Source organism: Anolis sagrei, chromosome X (genome assembly GCF_037176765.1).
Source record: "Anolis sagrei isolate rAnoSag1 chromosome X, rAnoSag1.mat, whole genome shotgun sequence".
In the NCBI taxonomy this organism is placed as follows: Eukaryota; Metazoa; Chordata; class Lepidosauria; order Squamata; family Dactyloidae; genus Anolis; species Anolis sagrei.
The window spans coordinates 16,284,453-16,304,536 of NC_090034.1; the positions used below are offsets into that span (position 1 = coordinate 16,284,453).

Below are 20,084 nucleotides of genomic sequence, written 5' to 3' on the forward strand. Positions count from 1 at the left end.
AATAATAATAATAATAATAATAATAATAATAATAACTTTGTACCCCGCTACCATCTCCCCAAGGGACTCGGTGCGGCTTACATGAGGCCAAGCCCACAGCACATCAATAAACAAAGGCAATAACAAATAATCAATACAAACAGTTAAAATAAAATAAAATAAATAAAACTCAAAAACAAAAAAATACACAATAAGCAATAAACAATAACAATAATAACATACAGCATTTAAAAACCTATGGCCGGGCCAAATGTAATAATTAAAATTTAAAATGCTGGACATGAACAAGGTAAGGTAAACTAGGATAAGGTTTTCTGAGAAAGTTGTGGGCGCGCAGACAAGCCTTAATCAATATTAAAGTGCATTTGAGGACATATTGCTAAGCGTTTTCCTTATTCTGGGAAGGCACACTGGAGCAACCACGTTTTCAGGCTCCTCCTAAAGATTGCCAGCGTTGGGGCATGTCTGATGTCCTTCGGGGGTGAATTCCAGAGTCGAGGGGCTACCACCGAGAAGGCCCTCTCCCTCGTCCCCACCAATTGCGCCTGCGAAAGAGGTGGGAGTGTGAGCAGGGCCTCGCCAGATGATCGAAGGGATCATGTGGGTTTGTACACAGTAATGCTTTTAATTAGTTTTTGTGCATTTTTAGTGTGATTAAAAAATAACATTGGTATTTAATTCTGTTTTAATATTTCTATGTTTGCAGATTTCAAGTTGTGTTGAACTGATTTTAATGCAAGGCACTTTGAGTCTTTTTTGCGGAAAGAGTGGGGTATAAATAAACATAATCATAATGATAAAATAACAATAAATAACACGCAACCTGAGAATGTACTTGCCACAACACTCAGGAAGCCCTTGTAAATCATAATCATAATCATCACCATCAAGCCACATGTGTTTCATTAAGTAGACAATTTATTTTGATAAACTTGCTCAATAACAAAAATACAAGTGAAGAAAATTATGTCAATTTTATACAGTTTGTATTCATATTTTGTCTGGAAACAAATGGCAAAAGATGTCCGAGCCAATTAGAAAAGAATTCTTAGCGGTTGCAGGTTGGTGGCAGATGCAGTGAAGGGTCAAGGGAGAGAAGAGACATCAACAAAGACCTGGGCCCAGAATTGAGCTCTTCTGGGGCAAAATGAGCAACTCTCAAGCAAAGAGAACTCCTTGAAAAGGCTACTTCCTTCATTTCCCCCCAACCTTTCATAGGCTTTTGCACATTTTGAAATCAGGCCAAGCAGGGACTGAAATGCACTTCAGGATTGGGACAGGTATGGATGGAGATGTAGCAGAGTTTGGTCTGGACGGTCCCTATCCCATCCTTGGCCCCGGTAATTCTATCTCAGGCAGATCACAATCCTCTGCAAAATGAGTGGCATTAAATATCGGCAGACAATAAAGAGAGATTCCTGGAGGGAAAAGAAACCACAATGCAGACATTTTGACAATGAGAAAGCCATTTGTGTGAAATTTATTGGTGACAGACAAAAAAACCATACAAATTTATCCGTAGCCCGCCTAAATGAGCGCAGATTGAGATATTAAAGGGTGTATTCCAGGCGGTGTACCATGACATTGGATTCATTGGAGGGGGGGGGGTCGAAAGAGCAGCTAAGTGAAGGAGCCTGATTTAATACGGATAAGCTGCCTTTACAATCAAGCTGGCAGGATTTCAAAAAAGGATTCTGTGAATGTTTGCTCGATTGAGGAAAATTTCCTTGGGCAAAATAAGAAAAAGAATGATAGTCGCCGAGCCACATTAAGGGCACTGGCATTTGTTCCAAAGCCTAAAAAACATTTTTTTTGGGGGGGGGGGGGGATGTGCAAACAAAAGCGCAATGCTCTTAGGCAAGGAAATGCATACCCTCTGAACCAGGCATGGTCAAACTTTGGCCATCCAGGTGTTTTGGACTTCAACTCCCAGAATTCCTAACAGCCTCAGGCCCTTTCCTTTTCCTTAAGCGGATGATGGGGAAAAGGAAAGGGCCTGAGGCTGTTAGGAATTCTGGGAGTTGAAGTCCAAAACATCTGGACGGCCAAAGTTTGACCATGCTTGCTCCAAACACTCCCCTCTCCTGCAAAGTAACAGACAGAAGCCAGACGAACAACTGCACCATAAAACTGTGTTTTACATACCGCATACAAGATATGGTCTTTCCGCTATAAATTAATAATACTGCATTGTTTGTGAGTTCATTGAAAATAACGGTTGATCCTCTCTCTCCCCTTCGGCTCCCTTTCTGTAACAGCTATAAAGATAATTCTCTCCCCTCCAAATAGAATAATTCAATGTGTTGTTCGGACGAACCCAGAAGTCAAATATTTAATGCATTCTGCTAGCTGTGGCCATCTTGGGTATTTGGGGACATGCCTGCAGATGGGTCAAACTTCCATTCATGGATGGGATGTGCTCCATGATCGCTCACACACACAGAAAAAGAAATACAGACCAATAACATCATGTGGCAAAGGGCATGTGTTTTACTTGTTTCAGTTTGAGGAAGTCAAATAGGTGGGGATTTGGGTTGCTGTGGGTTTTCTGGGCTACATATGGCCATATTCCAGAAGGATTCTCTCCTGATGTTTTGCCCACATCTATGGTAAGCACCCTCAGACATTGTGAGGTCTGTTGGAAACTCAACAAATGAGGTTTATATATTTGTGGAATGTCCACTCCTCACTTGCCTAGTTTCCTACAGACCTCACACAATCTCTGAGGATGCCTGCCGTAGATGTGGGTGAAACGTCAGGAAGAATGCTTCTGGAATATGGCTAGACAGCCCGGAAAACTCACAGTAACCCAGTGATTCCAGCCATGAAAGCCTTGGGGATTTCTTTTCTTTGTCATTCTCCTATAATGCTGCTTTCTCATAAACACAGTGCCCACTTAAGAGATGGCCTGCAATTGTGCAGAGAACTGGCTTCTTGGAACTCTTCCAGTTTACTTAACAATGGAGCATGGATGCCTTGGCCGCTGCCCCATTTCTATTGGACGGACCTCCTTCTGGCTCTTTGCTAAGCACTGAATACACATGGTTCAGGGCTTGCACCTTTCTCCTATAAGGCAGCATAGACACACATTTTCCCATTTTGTGATCTGGTAGACGGCACTGCATGGCAGGCTGCTACTACAAACCCAGAGGCAGAAACACTATCAGCAAAGAGTTGTATGTTTTCCGGGCTGAAGCATTCTCTCCTGATGTTTCGCCTGCATCTATGGCAGAGGTTGTGACCTCACAATGTCAGGGGAAACGTCAGGAGAGAATGCTTCTGGAACATGGCCAAACAGCCTGGAAAACATACAACAATCCAGTGGTTCTGGCCATGAAAGCCTTCGACAATACTATCACAAAACCTAGGGAGATGGCAGGAGAACTCCAAGAAAGAGAAACATTTCTCAAGGATTCCATGGAACTATCTGCAAGACATCTTTGAAGAAAGACATTTTTATCATAAAGGTCCTGGCGACTACAATTAGCACTCAGACTTTCCCCCAGACAGAGAAATGAACATTATTGATTGGCATAAGCATCCATGATTAAGTATCGGTCCCTGGATTGCAATTTTCTCATCTAAACTCAAGGTTCTTCTGAGTCCTTTCTGTTAACAAGACCCAGTTTACTCACATGATGTATTTTTATAAAGGACATTTCTTTTTTCAAATTGAAGACGAGCAAGTCCGAACTGGGGCATATTTTAGGAAAACACATCAGACATCAAAAGGTTTTTTTTTTCTTGTTGTAAGAATTCATCAGCCAGCTGAGTGAACCAATTGGACTTCAAACACTCAAAAAACAAAACACAGTTACATATTTGGGGTGTGTTGTGTCAATCATTCATACAGTCGACAGAAAAGACAATTTGACAACATCATGAAGTGAACCCCTTGCAACAACTGGGAAAGTTTACATGATTTTTTTCCTTTTAGCATTTGGAACTTATTCTACCACAGAGAGCCCCACATTTTGCTACGCATTTTCCATACAATTATCCAGGACTGCTGTCTAATCCAGAAGGGAATCTTAGTCTCTCTGATAAGGGCACTGGCTGCCAGCCTGGGAATCCTACGTTCTTCTGTTGTGATGATGGTGTATCCGAACACACACATATAATATTTGTGCAGACGTTAGCTCTTACCTTAGGGAAGGAGCACCACCGCATGTTATACTACAAGTACATAGTCAGTATTCCCCAAACAATTTGTAGTGACTTCTATTGTAGTTGTTGCAGTAAGACATTGGCTTCAAAGCTATCCCATGGCCTCAATCTCTTTCAGATCACTAGTTCAAAAGAAATAAGCATTTGATATTGAACTGGGTAGTTGGTATCAGGCATTTACTAATGCAATCTGCCTTGGCAGGAGGTCGACACACATTGCCTGTGACCACTGATGTGCCAAGAACTACTAATGTTGACAGGTTGGTGAGTAGTGTTTCCCAGGACACTGGCAAGAGGCGGTTGCTCAGATGTCCCTTTTTGGCCACCATAGACAAGCTGTCACTTTTGGTAGAATACTAAACTCTCCCTTGACAAAATTGCGAAGTGCCCTGCAACCGAGTGGAGTGAGCAAGATTAGCTTGCGAGAAGGCATGGGTGGGAACACATTTTTTGTGCATTATGAAGGACCCAAACAGAACATCAATTCATCACCTTGTTCTTTTTGATAGCAATGTTGGATCTGAACATGAAAGTATGTTCCTACATGAATATAACAAACAAAGAAAAGGGTCATGGAGAGAGATACCCACCTCCAGAACGTAACAGTTGCCCATAATTTAAGTAGTGTAATTTCCCGTCACGAGGTTGGGACCGTTAAAGAGCATGACATGATTTCACCTTCTATTCCCAATATACAAATAAATTACCATACAAAGAAAAAACAAATGAACTGTCTTAGCTTAACTTAAAATTGCACCTAGGAAGGCATGGAGTTGTTGTACCTGTTACAAAAAACCAGTTATAACCAAGGGCTGCTACAAAGAATGAGGTAAACTGAAGACTTCCCCAGCTATGCAGCCTTCAGATAAATGGCTTTGTTTTCTCCCCCCACCCCTTTTTTCCTTATCCAGTTCTAGGTTTTTCACACCACAGTGTTTTGCTAGTGAGCTCCCAAGAAATACTCTTTAAGGAACTTGTGTATGTTTGCGCGTGTGAGTTTCTGTCTGTCTGTCTCTGTCTCTATATATATACATATATATGTATACACATTCTGCATACTGCATCAGCAAAATATATATATATATTTATATAAATATAAGGAAAAATTCCCAGCCACCTTCCCTCCCCGCCCCACGAAGTTCCTTGGTGTTTGTACAGATTGCAGGGTTGGGGCCAGTGGCAGATGAGCATTTTTGTTGTAACCAGTTTCCAAGAACACCTTTTGATCTATTGGCTTCAGGATGTAGTTAGTCTAACATTGATCTGTTCGCTTGATTTGTTTTTGATGGCAAACACTTCTTGCCTCCTACAGAAAGAAGAGGCTAATCTCCTAAAGAGAGTGAGGCCAGCCCCACTTCCAACTCCCTTGGCAAACCTCTGGTCAACCAAAGTCCATAAATACTTTTTGAGATTTTCAAAATTGTCACATTTTCTTTTCAAGGTACAGTACAGCGATGTGGAGAGGGGCGACGGCACAAGAACACTGCTCGGTTATGTAGAAAATAAATTCTCCTCCTACGCGAGTTCCTATCACAGTGCACACTTGACCGCATCCAGATGCTCAGGAGATGAGTCAAGATTGTCTGTATTTGGTTATGGGAAAGGCTCTCCATTGTAAAAATAAAATAAAAATCTTAAAAAAATCCAAAGTGCATAGTGAAAACAGAGACCTCCTTCTTCCGGTTAGGTGGGCAACAGCCCGACACTGGCATCCTCCCGAGAATGCGTAGGGCGTCCTACTCTCCTTCATGACTGAACGGTGCAGCAGCTAGATGTTCGTCAGCCCGGTAAACATACTTTGCCAGCAAATAGAAGTCCCACTATTGTAAAGAAAATGGATAAAACAAACAGTACGTAAGATGAACCAACCACTGTGTTGTTCGGCAGTTTATAAGGTTGGCCTCCCACTTCATTGATGTAAAATCCTATGGGGAAGATTAGGGCTGCCATGCAGAATAGGACCACTGTGGGGTAAAGACAGAGAGAGAGAGAAAAAATAACAGGTTAATGAAATTCTGATTGATGAGGCAACACCAAAACCACACAGTGTTTGGAACTGGGAAGTTTCATTTAGCTCCATCTCAGATTACAAAGGTACCTTGGGACATCACTAAGTCGCTGCCTATCTTTCCTTTTATATGCCCAGTCCACCTTACCAGGCTTTTTGTCCAATCAAATCTCCCTATACAGACCATCTCGTGCACTGCGATCAGCGAAGGAAGCCTTCCTCTCATTCCCACCCCCGTCACAAGTGTGGTTGGTGGGAATGAGAGAGGGGACCTTCTCTGTGATCGCTCTCTGTCTCTGGAACTCCTTCCCCAAAGAAATAAAAATGGCACCCTCCTCTCCTTTAAATAATAATAAACTTTATTTATATCCCACCACCATCTCCCCAAAGTGACTTGGGGAGACTTACAAGGCACCCCATGGTGCACATATAATATACAACAGGTTAAAAACAGTACAGAAGTATAAAGCAAGTCACATAAAATTATAACGACAACCCCGGTCAACACATGTAACATAAAATCAAAATAATACAATTTTAAAACAACAGTAGATAAAACTAACAGCCATCAACTCACAAGGTGCCAAGTATCAGCTTCATAAGGGCCCATTCAGCCTACTCAAGGTCAAAAGCCTGTCTGAATATCCATGTTTTCAGGTTGGAATTGAAGGATTGAAGGGTGGGAGCTAATCTAATCTCTTTCGGCAGGGTATTCCAAAGCTCTTGAAAATGCACTTGTGCACTTTGGTATACAGAGAGGAGGAGAATTAGGACATTTCAGTTCCACCAAAATGCTTGCTCGCCTATCTGTATTCCACTCCTGCTATGGTGCATGAGAAGAACAACCCTGATAGTCATTTTAATGTATTTCCATTGCCTCTTCTAGGTTTTATTTCTAAATTGTTAATTTATATTATTAGTATAATTAGGTTTATTTGATTATTTGTAATTGCTTCTCATTTTGGTGTTAATTTTGATTTTCTCACAAGTTTATTGTTATTATTTTTGGAGTATTCCTTTTTTAAAAAAAAGTGCTTGTATTTGAGTTGGGCATTTAATGTTTACCTTTTTTGTGCGTAAACCGCCCTGAGTCCCCTTGGGGAGAGAGGGTGGTCTATAAATAAAGTTTTTAAAATTATTATTATTATTATTATTATTATTATTATTACTATTTTCTGCAATGATAACAAAATGCCATCTGACAACACAATGGTTGATGGTTGTTCTCATGCTTTGGAATTCTATTTCTTAGGAGGTTACAGAGGAAAATGCAGTTCCTCATTGATTCAGACCATAATTATTTCCACCATTCTCTTTTGGGCTGTAGGAGTGTTTTGAATTGTTTCAAATTATTATTTATTCTGTGCTTTTCTTTAACTGCAATACAAATTTTACTAAGTTTTGATGTAAATATTGAAAACCGTGCTATATCAAATGGCACAGAAATATGGTAAATAAATAACATTAAAAGAATGTGTCTGCTTAAGCCAAGCCAACAGATCCTTACCCAGATTGGGCACTTCATTCTTGGAACAGGTCCTAACCTTCAATTAATATAAGAGAGAACATATTGTCTCTACGAAAACCATTTTTTCTGGTGTCAGATCTTCCAATACCAGATTGTTTCATGTCATTTGGACCAAGGAAATGATTACCAAGGGAAGATCTTTCTCTGGGACAGGATGGTTAATTATGTTCTCTTCAGATAGACTCACCATGTACCCATATTGGCATCATTTTAGGGCTGGCAAATAATTTTTTTAAATAATTTGGATCAATTTCTTTAGAGAGCACACATAACCATACTTATTAACACATTATAAGAGTCAGATTAATATTCTATGCAACTATCTTTTTTTTACTGCATGTTATGCTACATTAGGTATGGGCAAACTTCAGCCCTCCAAGTGTTTTGGACTTCAACTCCCACAATTCCTAACAGATGGTGAGTTGAACTCCAAAACACCTGGAGGGCTGAAGTTTCCCCATGCCTGTGCTACACGAATCTTCTAATTAGAAATTGCTGGGAACTTAACCTGGGTCTTCTACTTGCAATGTAGAGACTATATCTTAAGTGGCTGTCCATGAAATTACTTTCCCAATTGCTAGTCTTTTCTCAACTTTGCCTAACAAGTACTACAAGTACACTGAAATGTCTATTTTCCTCCTTTTATACGAATGCAAGCTCATCCAACTGAGCCAGCAGATTAATTAACAGCAATGAGGCATTCCCAAGTCTAGTAGGGAAATGCACACAATGAGTCATATAAGCGATGTGGACTAGGAACACATTTGTTTTCTCTCCTACAGCCATACCAGAAAGATCTCAAATACCTTCTATATGTCAGATTCAAAGATAAACAAGCAATAAAAACAGGGCAATTGAATCCCTAGTATGGGCCTAATCCAGTTCATCGGTGCGCCCAGTTTAGTCCATTTCTCAACCCCTCAGAAGGATAATGGAGCAGGGGGAAAAAAGGATCTAGCCTGAGGCCTTCATTGCTATGTTCACATTCAGGGAAGGCAAAGACAGCAGGGAGTATTCATCTAGGAATCTCAGCCCTCTTTGTGCCTTAGCTTTGAACACTGCCAGCTCCTGAAGAACCAGCAGAATTGGTGCTGCTTCATTTTCCCGATACAGAAAGAGTAAAAGGTGGTGCTCTAGAGAACTGTCTGGAAAAGTTCCAGCTTACTTGAAGTTTGAGAAGCCAGTCTCGGGGGCATGGCTGCAACCTCTAAAGACGTCTGGCTTATTTTTTTAATTGTGTCAGAAGCTAATTGAGAAAATATTGCAAGTGGCTTCTGGTGTGAGAGAATCAGCTGCCTACAAAGACGTTGCTCACGGGACACCCGGATGTGTTACCATCCTGTGGGAGGCTTCTCTCATATGCATGCGTGGAAGCTCGGGCTGACAGACAGGAGTTCATCCTGTCTCGCAGATTCAAACCACCAACCTTCAGGTCAGCAGTTCAGCCAACACAAAGGTTTAACCCATTGTGCCACCACCGCTCCTACATCTGGCTCATGACAGGTTGTCAGTTGGATGGGAAGACAAACCTCCAGCTTTAAGTCACAAGGCTCAAGTTTCTATCTATGGCTCAATTATGCCAACAAGGAAAATGACAATGATGACAATTGCTATGGTAATGGACTATGGACAAGCTTGATGGAGTCTCCGACCTCAGAATTTGGCTAGATAAGGCCATAAGGCTGTTATATTTAAGTATGTTTTAATTGAATTGACTTAATGTTTTTAAATGTATGCAATTATTGGTTTATTATGTATTTTACTATGTGCACATGGAGGCATCGAATCATTGCTGGCTGGAAGCCGTCCTGAGTGCCCCCCCCCCACCCCGAGGATTGAGAAGGATGGGGCACAAATATTTGAAATAAATAAATAAAGATTATTTATTTATATATTAACTGTATTTCTATATCGCCCTTCTCAGCCCGAGGGCGGCTTACAGAACGGAACAATTTGATGCCACAATAATATAAAAAGTTAAAAGCATATAACATCCATAAAATTCCATGAAAAATAAAATCAATAAAACATAAAACCTCTGCATCTCATTTCCTCTGTATACCTTTTTACATCCAGGTACCCTGCCATAAGAGATTAGACAAGCGATAAGTAAAGATGGGGCCTTTTTTATTTATCCAATTAATGTATCCAACGCTATCGAAGTTTAAACCAGACTTATACATGAACATCAAATCCCAAGATTACTATTGTTATTTTTAGACTTCTGGGGTCTCTTTGCTATTTTGTCCAGCAATGTTTCTAAAATGTCTATGAACTTCTATTATTTCAATGAGCAGTGACATTAGAAATGTTAACAGAAAGACAGAATGTGAACATAATAAATAAAATAAGGGCACAATACACAAGCCATGTGAAGCAGATGCAATTGTGCAGACCAAAAAAGCCCTCTGCATTAATAGTCGGAAACAAACATGTAATAAATGGCAAGTGACTAGAACCACTGAATACCTACCCAAAACACAGAGCGGTCCCACCCAAATTTCAAATGCAGCAAAAAGGCTTAATTAATTTTATTGGGACTCAGAGCCCTTCCACACAGCCACATAATCCATAATATCAAGGCAGAAAATCCTACAATCCACACTGCCATATATTCCAGTTCAAAGCAGAAAACATGGGATTTTATTCAGCTGTGTGGAAGAAGCCTCCGTTCAACCATACCGCTAGAGGGAGCTTAAAGCTTTCCATTCATGCAATACCAGAGGAATGATGCTAATGGGGGAAAGGGATATGCATTTAATACATCAAGGGGTACTTTACCAGTAAGCCCCTAATTCAAACAGCTTGCAGCTTTGCCATCTGTAAATCGACTGCACAGTTGTATTTGCTGTTCACACTGGCAGATTTTTAAGTGGCAAGGGCAGTGAAACATCATTCTTGGCTCTCTGCATCTAAATTTAGTGCAACTTCATCATTAGCATCGGATGCATGCTGGGTCTCCACATGCATGCAGAGTGAGGTGAGCGAGGGTGATAGGATGGATTTAGTTCTTCAAAATAGAGGTGGTAGATATCAGTTTTGATTATTCTTCTATGTTGAAAGAAACCTAACTCCTTGCTCAGAAAAAACAGTACATCCAAAAAACAAAGGGGCCTCTTTCCTTGTCAGAGAGGCTCATTCAATGTGCCCCCCTCCCTCCATCTGCAGCCTAAAGCGGTGCAGTCTATTCTTCCACTTTACTCCACAGAATGGCAAAGCCAGGCTTTTATTTGCCTACAACAACAATAGGATTTTATTTTGGGATATACAGCAACCCAGAGCAGAGAAGTACCTTAACAATAACAACAACAAATATTAAATTAAATGTCCCGTTTGAGATGAAGGTCAGGTCTGCTTGTGTTGGAATGACTCTTTAATAATAAATATCTGAATGGCTCCAAGCATCTCCGTATGTTATTGTCTCCCATTTGAAAATAATACAACAGTATTGGTCTGAGAATCAAAACAATGTGTTCCTAATTGGCTCTGATTCCCATAGTCCCCGAAGAATATACACTCATATTAATTATTATTTGAAACACAACAAGATTAGTACACAGCAAGGCACACTGGGTGCAGTGCCTAAAGACCTTGGCCTGCACTTAATCACAATCGGCTCTGACAAAATTATCATCTATCAGCTACAAAAGGCCACCCTACTCGGATCTGCACTCATTATTCACTGATACATCACACAGCCCTAGACACTTGGGAAATGTCTGACGTGTGATCCAATACAATGGCCAGCAGAGTGATCTTGTTTGCTGTGTACTAATCTTGTTGTGTTTCAAATTTATATCCCACTCTTATCTCTCTGAGGGAACTCAGGGCGGTTAACAACAGATATCAGTAAGCCTTCCCCTCATTTCCTCAAAATCTAAAACGGGACAAAATCATTGATGTAAACTAAAAGAAGTACAATTCTATTTTGTCCGGCCACAGAATTACATCACCCAGCTCTTCCTATTGATATAATCAAGGGTTGCCCTGTTGAATCCAGTTTTGGATCCTGTACCCCAAAGAATAGAATACAGCAGGGTTGAGGATTTTTAGTCTTCTGGGTGTTTCCGAGCATGTTGTTGGACATGCTGGGAGCGGCTGCTGAAAACCTCAGGCAAAAACATCTGGAAGGAGAAACTGACTTATGCCAGATCACACTATTAGTCTCCTTAGTTAGTCCATCTATGATATTTTCTGACTGGCAAAGGTTCTTCAAGTCTTGGGTGGAGGGTTTTACTCCATCATTTACTACTTATAAGTAACTGCATATGCCAGGAAATGAACATGGAACGTTGTGCTGTACTACGTATTTCTGGGAGCCAGTATTCTTCCCAGAAGTGAGGAAGCCCACTGCTAGGCTATGTGGCAGAAACACTTCCCTGCTATTTCCATTAGTCTCTCCCGCAGTATTCAAAATTGGAAGGTGGAAGTCCTATCTAGCTTGCATGGTTGCGACTGCAAATGACTGCTACTGCTATTGTCACTGTTTGTAAACTAAAGTATGATTTTTAGAACAATGATGTTATTGCATTATTAAGAAATATTCAGTTTACTTTGCTTGTGACATATAAGAATAAAGAAAATAAAAATACCCTGCTAGAAGAAAAGGGGTGTCCAGGCAGTGTTTTTTGCCCTTTTGCAGAGGCAGAAAACATTGGCTTGGTTATCTGTCCTTCAGTGGATGAGAGGCAAGAATGAACAGCTAGAATATAGATGCTTTCTGTACACAAAGATGCTTCTGGCTCCCATGGGGAGAGAAGGATCTGAAAAGCTTGGAAGCAGCTCCATACACTGCAGGGTAGGCAAGAATGCTCTTTTGCTGACATCCCAAAAGAGAAGGTGACTCTGAAGTTTGGCCTGCATCCCATACCTATTCTGGAGTCACACAAGGGGACACTTACTTCCAGTGAATGCTATCCAGCGTGCATATTTAGTTGCTTCTCTTCGCCAGTGGGAAGCCACTAGCAAGCCACATGTGACAGTCAGTGAAATGATGCCCATGATGATGAAAAATAAGGTGGTGACCCACTCAGGAGGCAACCGAGGAGGGATACAGGTCCTGTCACGTCCATGAATGGTTTGACACTGTTGCACAAGGCCAACTGTGAGAGCACCTGAAATGACACACACAAGCCATTAATGGAGGTTTCTGGAGATTATACATAGGCATATAACTAGCAGCCAGTGCTTTAAAGGTTTCAATCAGAGCTTTCCAAACTGTGTGTCATGACACTTTGGCGTGTCAGTGGCAGTGTGAACTGTGTTGTGTGAAGTAAGAAGAAACCACTATGTGAAATAGGTAATAAATCATACATTTAAAAAAATAGACATGAAATGTTATCATGAGATATGCCACATCTCTAAACATTTTGCTCTTACAATTTATGTATGTGGCCATGTTTCTTATAAGGCAGTGGTTCTCAACTTCTTTTGACCAGGGACCACTCACCAACATTAGTACCAAAAGGGTTGCGAATCAAGTTTTAGCCAACTTTAATAATAATAATAACAACAACAACAACAATAATAATAATTACACTTTATTTGTACTCCGCCACCATCTCCACAAAGGGGACTCAGGGCAGCTAACATGAGCCCAAGCCCAAAATTACAGTACAGAAAAATGAAATACAAGGAAGCAAAAATACCATTAAAATAAATACATGAAATAACAAACTTAAATAAACAGTTTCAAATTACCATGATAGAAAAAAAGAACACAATGGGCAGGCCAAATGTACTAGGTTCAAATTGATAAAATTGAAAAAACCCTGGATGAGATAGGTAGTGGAAGAATGTGTTTCTGAGGGAGGAGCTCAAAAGGAACGAACAATGGGGTTAGACCTTCATTAAGGGCGGGGGAAAAGTGCATCATGAGGACGGAACTGTAGTTGCGACAAACAAAATATGGAATATGTTCACCAAATTAGATTTGATTAGGTTATTTGGGGTGCTGATTCAGAAAACTGCATTGCATAGACCACATCAGCTCTTAGTTTCTGATACAGAACATATACCATCCAGTAGTTGCCATCTGCTTGCCCACAGAAAACCATATTTAATAAGTCTCTGCATTATAAGAGGATTTCGTGACCAGTCACTCTCATTGCAATGGTTTAGTAAGATGAGGCTGCAGACCATATTTTAGTTATTGCGGACCACTGGCGGTCCACAGACCAAAGGTTGAGAACCACTGTTATAAGGGGGTTGGTTAACCTCCAGTTTGCTAGTGAAACTAAAGTACTGTGTTGCGAAGTGATGCATGTCTAAAAAGTATGTTACTAATATGAAATGTTTGGAAAGGTTTGGTTTAGATAGTGAAGGAGACTTAATGTTTGCAGTAACTCAGTGACGTTCTCTGATGGGAGATGGGAATTTGTGGCTCTCTAGGTGTTGTTGCTGCCTGCCATAACATGCATGGCCAACAAGCAGGAATGATGTGAGTCGTAGTCCAAAAATATACGAACAGTCACAGACTCCCTACCTCTTAGTCTCTCTCCTTAATTAAACCAAACCTGTATAATTCCTTATATGCAATTGGGAGAGGAAATGACAGTGTAGAGTAAGAGTTCAGTTAAATGCACAATGCATTGCCTTTCTTCTCATGTAGTACTAAACTACTGTTGGTGGTTTGGCTTCATGCACACTCCCACCTCTGGCACAGTCAGAAGACTAGAAATTTCCATATTATATTAACCACAGTTCTGTGTATTATTATTTCCAAAAGCCAAGCATATTAATCCTAATTTTGGTTTGTTCAAACAAATCACCCTTGCAATATAAGTCTGAGGTTGACTTGTTTAAGATGCAATTCGTTTAAAATGCAAATGAAAACTTCCCAGTATCTTGCAGCCATCCCACTGTAGAATGGAACGTGCAAAATCTCAAAGTCAACACTGATCCAAAACACACATTCACACCCCAACTGTAATCAATCATGAACAATTATAACTGTGGTGGCCTTGAGGAATGCATTTAACTGTCCTTGTGGACAACAAGTTAAACATGAGCCAACAATGTGATGCTGCTGTTCAAAAAGCCAATGGGATTTTGGCCTGCATAAATAGGAGTATAGTGTCTAGATCCAGGGAAGACATGCTACCCCAATTCTGGGCACCACAACTGAAGGAGGTATTGACAAGCTGGAATGTGTCCAGAGGAGGGAGATTAAAATGATCAAGGGTCTGGAGAACAAGCCCTATGAGGAGTGACTTAAAGAGCTGGGCATGTTTAACCTGCAGAAGAGAAAGCTGAGAGGAGACATGATAGCCATGTATAAATATGTGAGGGGAAGTCATAGGGAGGAGGGAGCAAGCTTGTTTTCTGCTGCCCTGGAGATTAGGACACGGAGCAATGGCTTCAAACTACAGGAAAGGAGATTCCACCTGAACATTAGGAAGAACTTCCTGACTGTGAGAGGTGTTCAGCAGTGGAACTCTCTACCCCAAAGTGTGGTGGAGGCTCCTTCTATGGAAGCTTTTAAACAGAGGCTGGATGGCCATCGGTTGAGGGTGCTTTATACACAATTATCCTGCTTCTTGGCAGGGGGTTGGACTGGATGGCCCACAAGGTCTCTTCCAACTCTATGATTCTATGAACAATGGATCTAGACAAGCCCTCAATATCATATTGCCAACAAAGCTTCATCTATTTTTCTCCAAGTCTCATATGCATTTCCATGTGAGTAGTTGGCAGCTTCATTTATCCTTTGGGTGACAATGGAAAAAATACACATTTCTGCATGTAGCTCTTCCTTCATCAATTTCTGCATGTAGCTCTTCCTTCATCAACATGTGATAGTACTTTGCTCATAGTAATAATTGAGCAGGACAGTGCTGGTCACAAAAGAAAAACTTAGGGTAACACTGATGAGACAGTGCCCCTGCTAAATAATTCATCTGGAGATAGGCAACTATTAGGATGTTCCTTGTTACGTGCAGCAATGTCACATGTCTCCATAATATCCACATTTCAGTTTGTTCCTTTAAAGAAAGCATGTTTAAGATTGGTTTCTGAACATTTCCAAGGCATTGCTTATCACAGCTTTGAAAACTGCAAGAAATCACAACTATTTCAATTGTTACACATGTCCTGATGGTTTGGCATAGTGTACGGCACTCATTTTTCCAGGAAATTAGGCCAAAGTAATTAACAAAAGATGGCTGTGTAATGAATAATCTTCATGTGGCAATGGAAGATTTGTACTACATTGGCTCGATTCAGAAAAAATAGATCAGTGTAACACGCCTTTGTGTATACAACACAAAATAAAAACATAATCATGTGTTTCATATTAGTTAAAAGCAAAGGATTCTGGTTTGATTGAATTACAGTTATTGCATTCAAGAGGCACATGATTAGATGCCTCGAAACTGTTTGTGATACAACATGTCCTTCAGTGCTGCGAGATAAACAAATTATCATTTCTGCTATTTGTCTGATTTGCATCAGTATGCAAGCCTATAACTCTTCTCTCAATTTCTTTCCCGCTTGCTCTAGGAAACATTTTCCACAATGATTGCTCTGGGGTGGGGCAAATGAGGATATCCACAAGTGCAGATCCAGAAAACAAGGAAGAGTAAGGAGAACAAAGGGAAAATGTCCAGCAGGAAATGGAATGGAATATAACACTGGGGCAAGAAGAGGTTCACACAAGGCGAGTACTAAAAACAGAAAGGAAGCAAGTTAACCACTGATTTGTTCTCTCCCCTCCTTCCCCATTCAAGCACAACCCTGCAAGATCTGATCAGAAGCCTATCTGCACAGCTTTCTGTCCACACAATGGTTGACTCATTCCATGGCACTTCTTTAGCCGTTCCCCAGCTAGCCACATACAGAGGCATCCTGCTGCTGTTTAGAGTTGACCCCCTAATTTCGTGGGTCCCACGTTCGCAGTTCTGAATACAGGCAGTCCCCAAGTAACGAACAAGAAAGGTTCTGTAAGGTTGTTCTTAACTTAAATTTGTATGTAAGTTGGAACAGGGATATTTTTTAAATGTAAAGTAGAGGTAAAAGTTTCCCCTTGACATTAGGTTTAGATGCCTCCAAGGTCATGTGGCTGGCATGACTACGTGGAGAACCATTACCTTCCTGGCAAAGCAGTACCTATTGATCTACTCACATTTGCATGTTTTTTAACTGCTAGATTGGCAGAAGCTGTCCCTAACAGTGGGAGCTCACCCCACCCCGAATTCAAACCACTGACCTTTTGGTCAGCAAGTTCAGCAGCTCAGCTATTTAACCCCACTGGGGGCTCCTAAATATAACTCCAGCCGAATATGTATATATGTATTAGCTTTGGCTAGCATAGGGAAGGGTTAACATCCCTGTGGTTTTTGTTTTACTATTTTTGTCTTTGTTCAGGTTTCACCTCACTTTCTCTCTCTGTGATAACTGGATTTTGGAAAATGTGGCTTGTGGTAGAAACAAGGATTGTTGAGAAAACTACAGTGGAGACACCTTCCCCCCATGATAACAACTCTTCTTGGAGTAGATTTTCCTTCTGAGGGGTAGGTTTTTCTTACTTGAATTGACTCATCCCTGTTTGTAACTATGAGTCATTTGTATGTGAGGTGTTTGTAACTCGGGGGTGGGCTGTATAGGCAAACCTGAGCCGCTAGACAACTCCTGAAGTTGGGACTGCTCTTGTCAATATTCGCACGGCAACTTCATCCTCAGAAGGTGAGAGGAAGTGCCACTCTCCATAAAGTTGGCATCCCATACATTGCTGTCTCACCCAGCATCTCCCTTGCTTTGACCAGGCAAAACAGATGTCCAAAACACACAGGATCTGGCCCTGTGCACCACTTCATTTAACCTGGAGATCTGTCTCATCTTCCTCTTCCTATGTACCATGAATGTTTGTTTTACCCAGCCGAAGAAGGGAGGTACGGGAAGAACAGAAACTTGTGGAACACAGGAAGAGAACAAGAAACCAAATCCGCTGGGTGTGTAACATTGTGGGCATATATGGAGCCCATTCCTCCTTTTCTTTCTATTTTCCACGTGTTTCTGTACCGCCCAGCATCTCCCTTCATTTCACAGTTGGAACAGACACTCATGGCATGTAAGTGAAGTGATGCACAGGCCCAGGTCCTCATCCTCAAACTAGTCATCCCTGGATGAGCTGGGGGCACAATTTCCCTCAATCACAATCAAAAGAGCTAACCCAAATGTACGGTTTCATATATATATTGCTGATTTGCATCAATTTATGATAAGACAACTAAAAATGTCCTGTATAAAAAACTTGGAAAACTTAGTAGCTTTGTTTATTTATCATGAGTGAGACAAAGTTTGGACTCTGACATTGTAAGAAAGTTCACCCTGCTTTTGGCAAAATAGAAGAAGACCCACTCATAACATGCATGTCATATCCATATTCTGAATCATATGATCCCTTGGAAAGTACCATGAGCATTTTTCGGATATTGATTACCATCCACCGCTGTCGTCTGTCTGTCTGTCTGTCTGTCTTTTCTTTCTTTCTTTCTTTCTTTCTTTTTTCATTCATTCATTCATTCATTCATTCATTCATTTCTGCTCCACTCTTCAGCCACGAACGCTCCAAGAGTAGCTTTCAAATTGTGAATCTGACAGTTCCCTTGCCCTCAGGCTAAGAATCTAAGGAACATATGACACGCCAGGATAAAGGAATGGAAGGGTCAGTTGACATACAAGAGGAGCCTTTTATCTGCTTCTGGGCCCTAAGTGTCATGGAGTGTTGTCTGTCTCCTCTTCACTTCCTCTGCTATTTCCTGACAGTAATTCTCTGATTGCACTTGGAATCATGGAATGTTGTTTGTGGTATGCTAAGTTGGATAGGATACAATTTACAATTACAGCATGTAAATTGCTAATAAAATATTATAAATCAGAAAAAATAAGAATACGTGCGCACAGGGAGTCTTTGTAGCAATTATGCCCATTAATCCAGTGGGCGTGCCATATCTGAGGGATCAGAATTCTTGGATCCAACTACACACAATATTTCACATCTGCTCCACAGCGCACACTGCTTTTGGAGTGGTGAGGCAGAAGAAGGCAGCTGATGGGTATTGTTGCTGCCCTACACAATTTTTAATAGGGACCTATAAGCCTTGGTTAGACTCTCTGCGACCCTCATGTGGCAGAAATGGTGCCTGGAATGTTCCTCGGAGGTTGGAGAGCCTAAAGCAGTGGTTCCCAACCTTTTTTGACCAGGCACCACTTGACCAGTGACCACTTTGACCAGGGACCATTCTCCAACATTAGTACCAAAAGGGTTACGAATCTGTTTTTGGTCAACTTTTGATTTGGTTTGGTTATTTGGGGTGCTAATTCAGAAAATTGCACTGGATAGACCACATCAGCTCTAGTTTCTGATACAGAACATACGCCACAGTCACTAACTGCTTGTCCACAGAAAGCATATTTAATAAGCCTCGGAACTATAAGAGGGTTTCGTGAGACCAGTCACTCTTGTTGCAATGGTGTAGTAACAGTGAGGCCGCAGACCATGAAATGGTCTTTCATATTATACAAGAACAATAACCACCCTGAGTCTTTGTAGTTTAAAAACAGACTATACAAAATAAATGATGTGGTTAATCAGCTTAAGAAAGAACACTGAACTGGATTGTCAATTGCTCAAATTTCCTTTCAATGCAGTTAGAATAGAAACCTTTATAATCTAAGCCTCTTAAATGTAGAATAACTTGTGTCAGTTCAGAGGATTATCAATGCAAACTCGAGGTGCTATTTCTAAAAGGGCAAAAATGATAGATATATACAAACAGAGAGAGGCAGACACACACAAACATCTGTAAGGTATAAATGGCCTAGAAGGGGGAAAGGAGGCTTTTTGGGAGTTTATCTGGGGTAGAAATATAGTTGAGCTTTATATTTTGTGGTTTCCTAAGTGGAAACTTGTGTACTTTCCAAAGCCAAGCCACTGACCAAAGTGATGGCTGGTGTTTGTTCTGCAGGAGCCAAGTGGAAGCGTCAGCATCTCTAGGGAATATAGGATCCAGATCAATGAATGCAGGGCTTTCTCGCTCACATTCACTACTAAGACAGGCAAAATCAGATTGCAAGTTTCAGTCTGCTGCTTTTGACATAATTCAGCAATACCTGTTCAGCTGCAGAACTAGAAGAAAGATGAACCCAGAAAGCACAAGAACCCTCCTGCCAGATTAAAGTCCATCTAGTCTATCAACCAGTAGGATTTTCTTCAGAGCTCAACTGTGAAGTTGTGAACAGCTCTTTCAGATCATTTCCACCAACGATATTTAGAGCAACGGCAGAAGAGATACTGTGATTCAGTATGGTGGCTTCAACCCTTATTATAGCTGGAAACTCCATATGCAACCTTAAGTAAGGCACCATTTGCAATATAGGGCT

General features: G+C 40.9%; 1 protein-coding gene across 1 annotated transcript in view; it reads right to left on the minus strand.

Annotated features, from left to right (window-relative positions):
• Positions 1 to 900: 900 nt before the first annotated feature.
• The window catches only part of LOC132782005 (uncharacterized protein C16orf52 homolog B), a 57,355-nt gene continuing 38,171 nt past the window's right edge, over positions 901 to 20,084 (minus strand). Inside the window, exons 2-3 of the mRNA XM_067473159.1 lie at positions 12,605 to 12,817; positions 901 to 6,131 (exon numbers count right to left, since the gene is read on the minus strand). Of these exons, the coding sequence (XP_067329260.1) occupies positions 5,947 to 6,131; positions 12,605 to 12,817 (398 nt within the window). The 3' untranslated portion in view covers positions 901 to 5,946. The remainder of the gene's footprint in view (positions 6,132 to 12,604; positions 12,818 to 20,084) is intronic.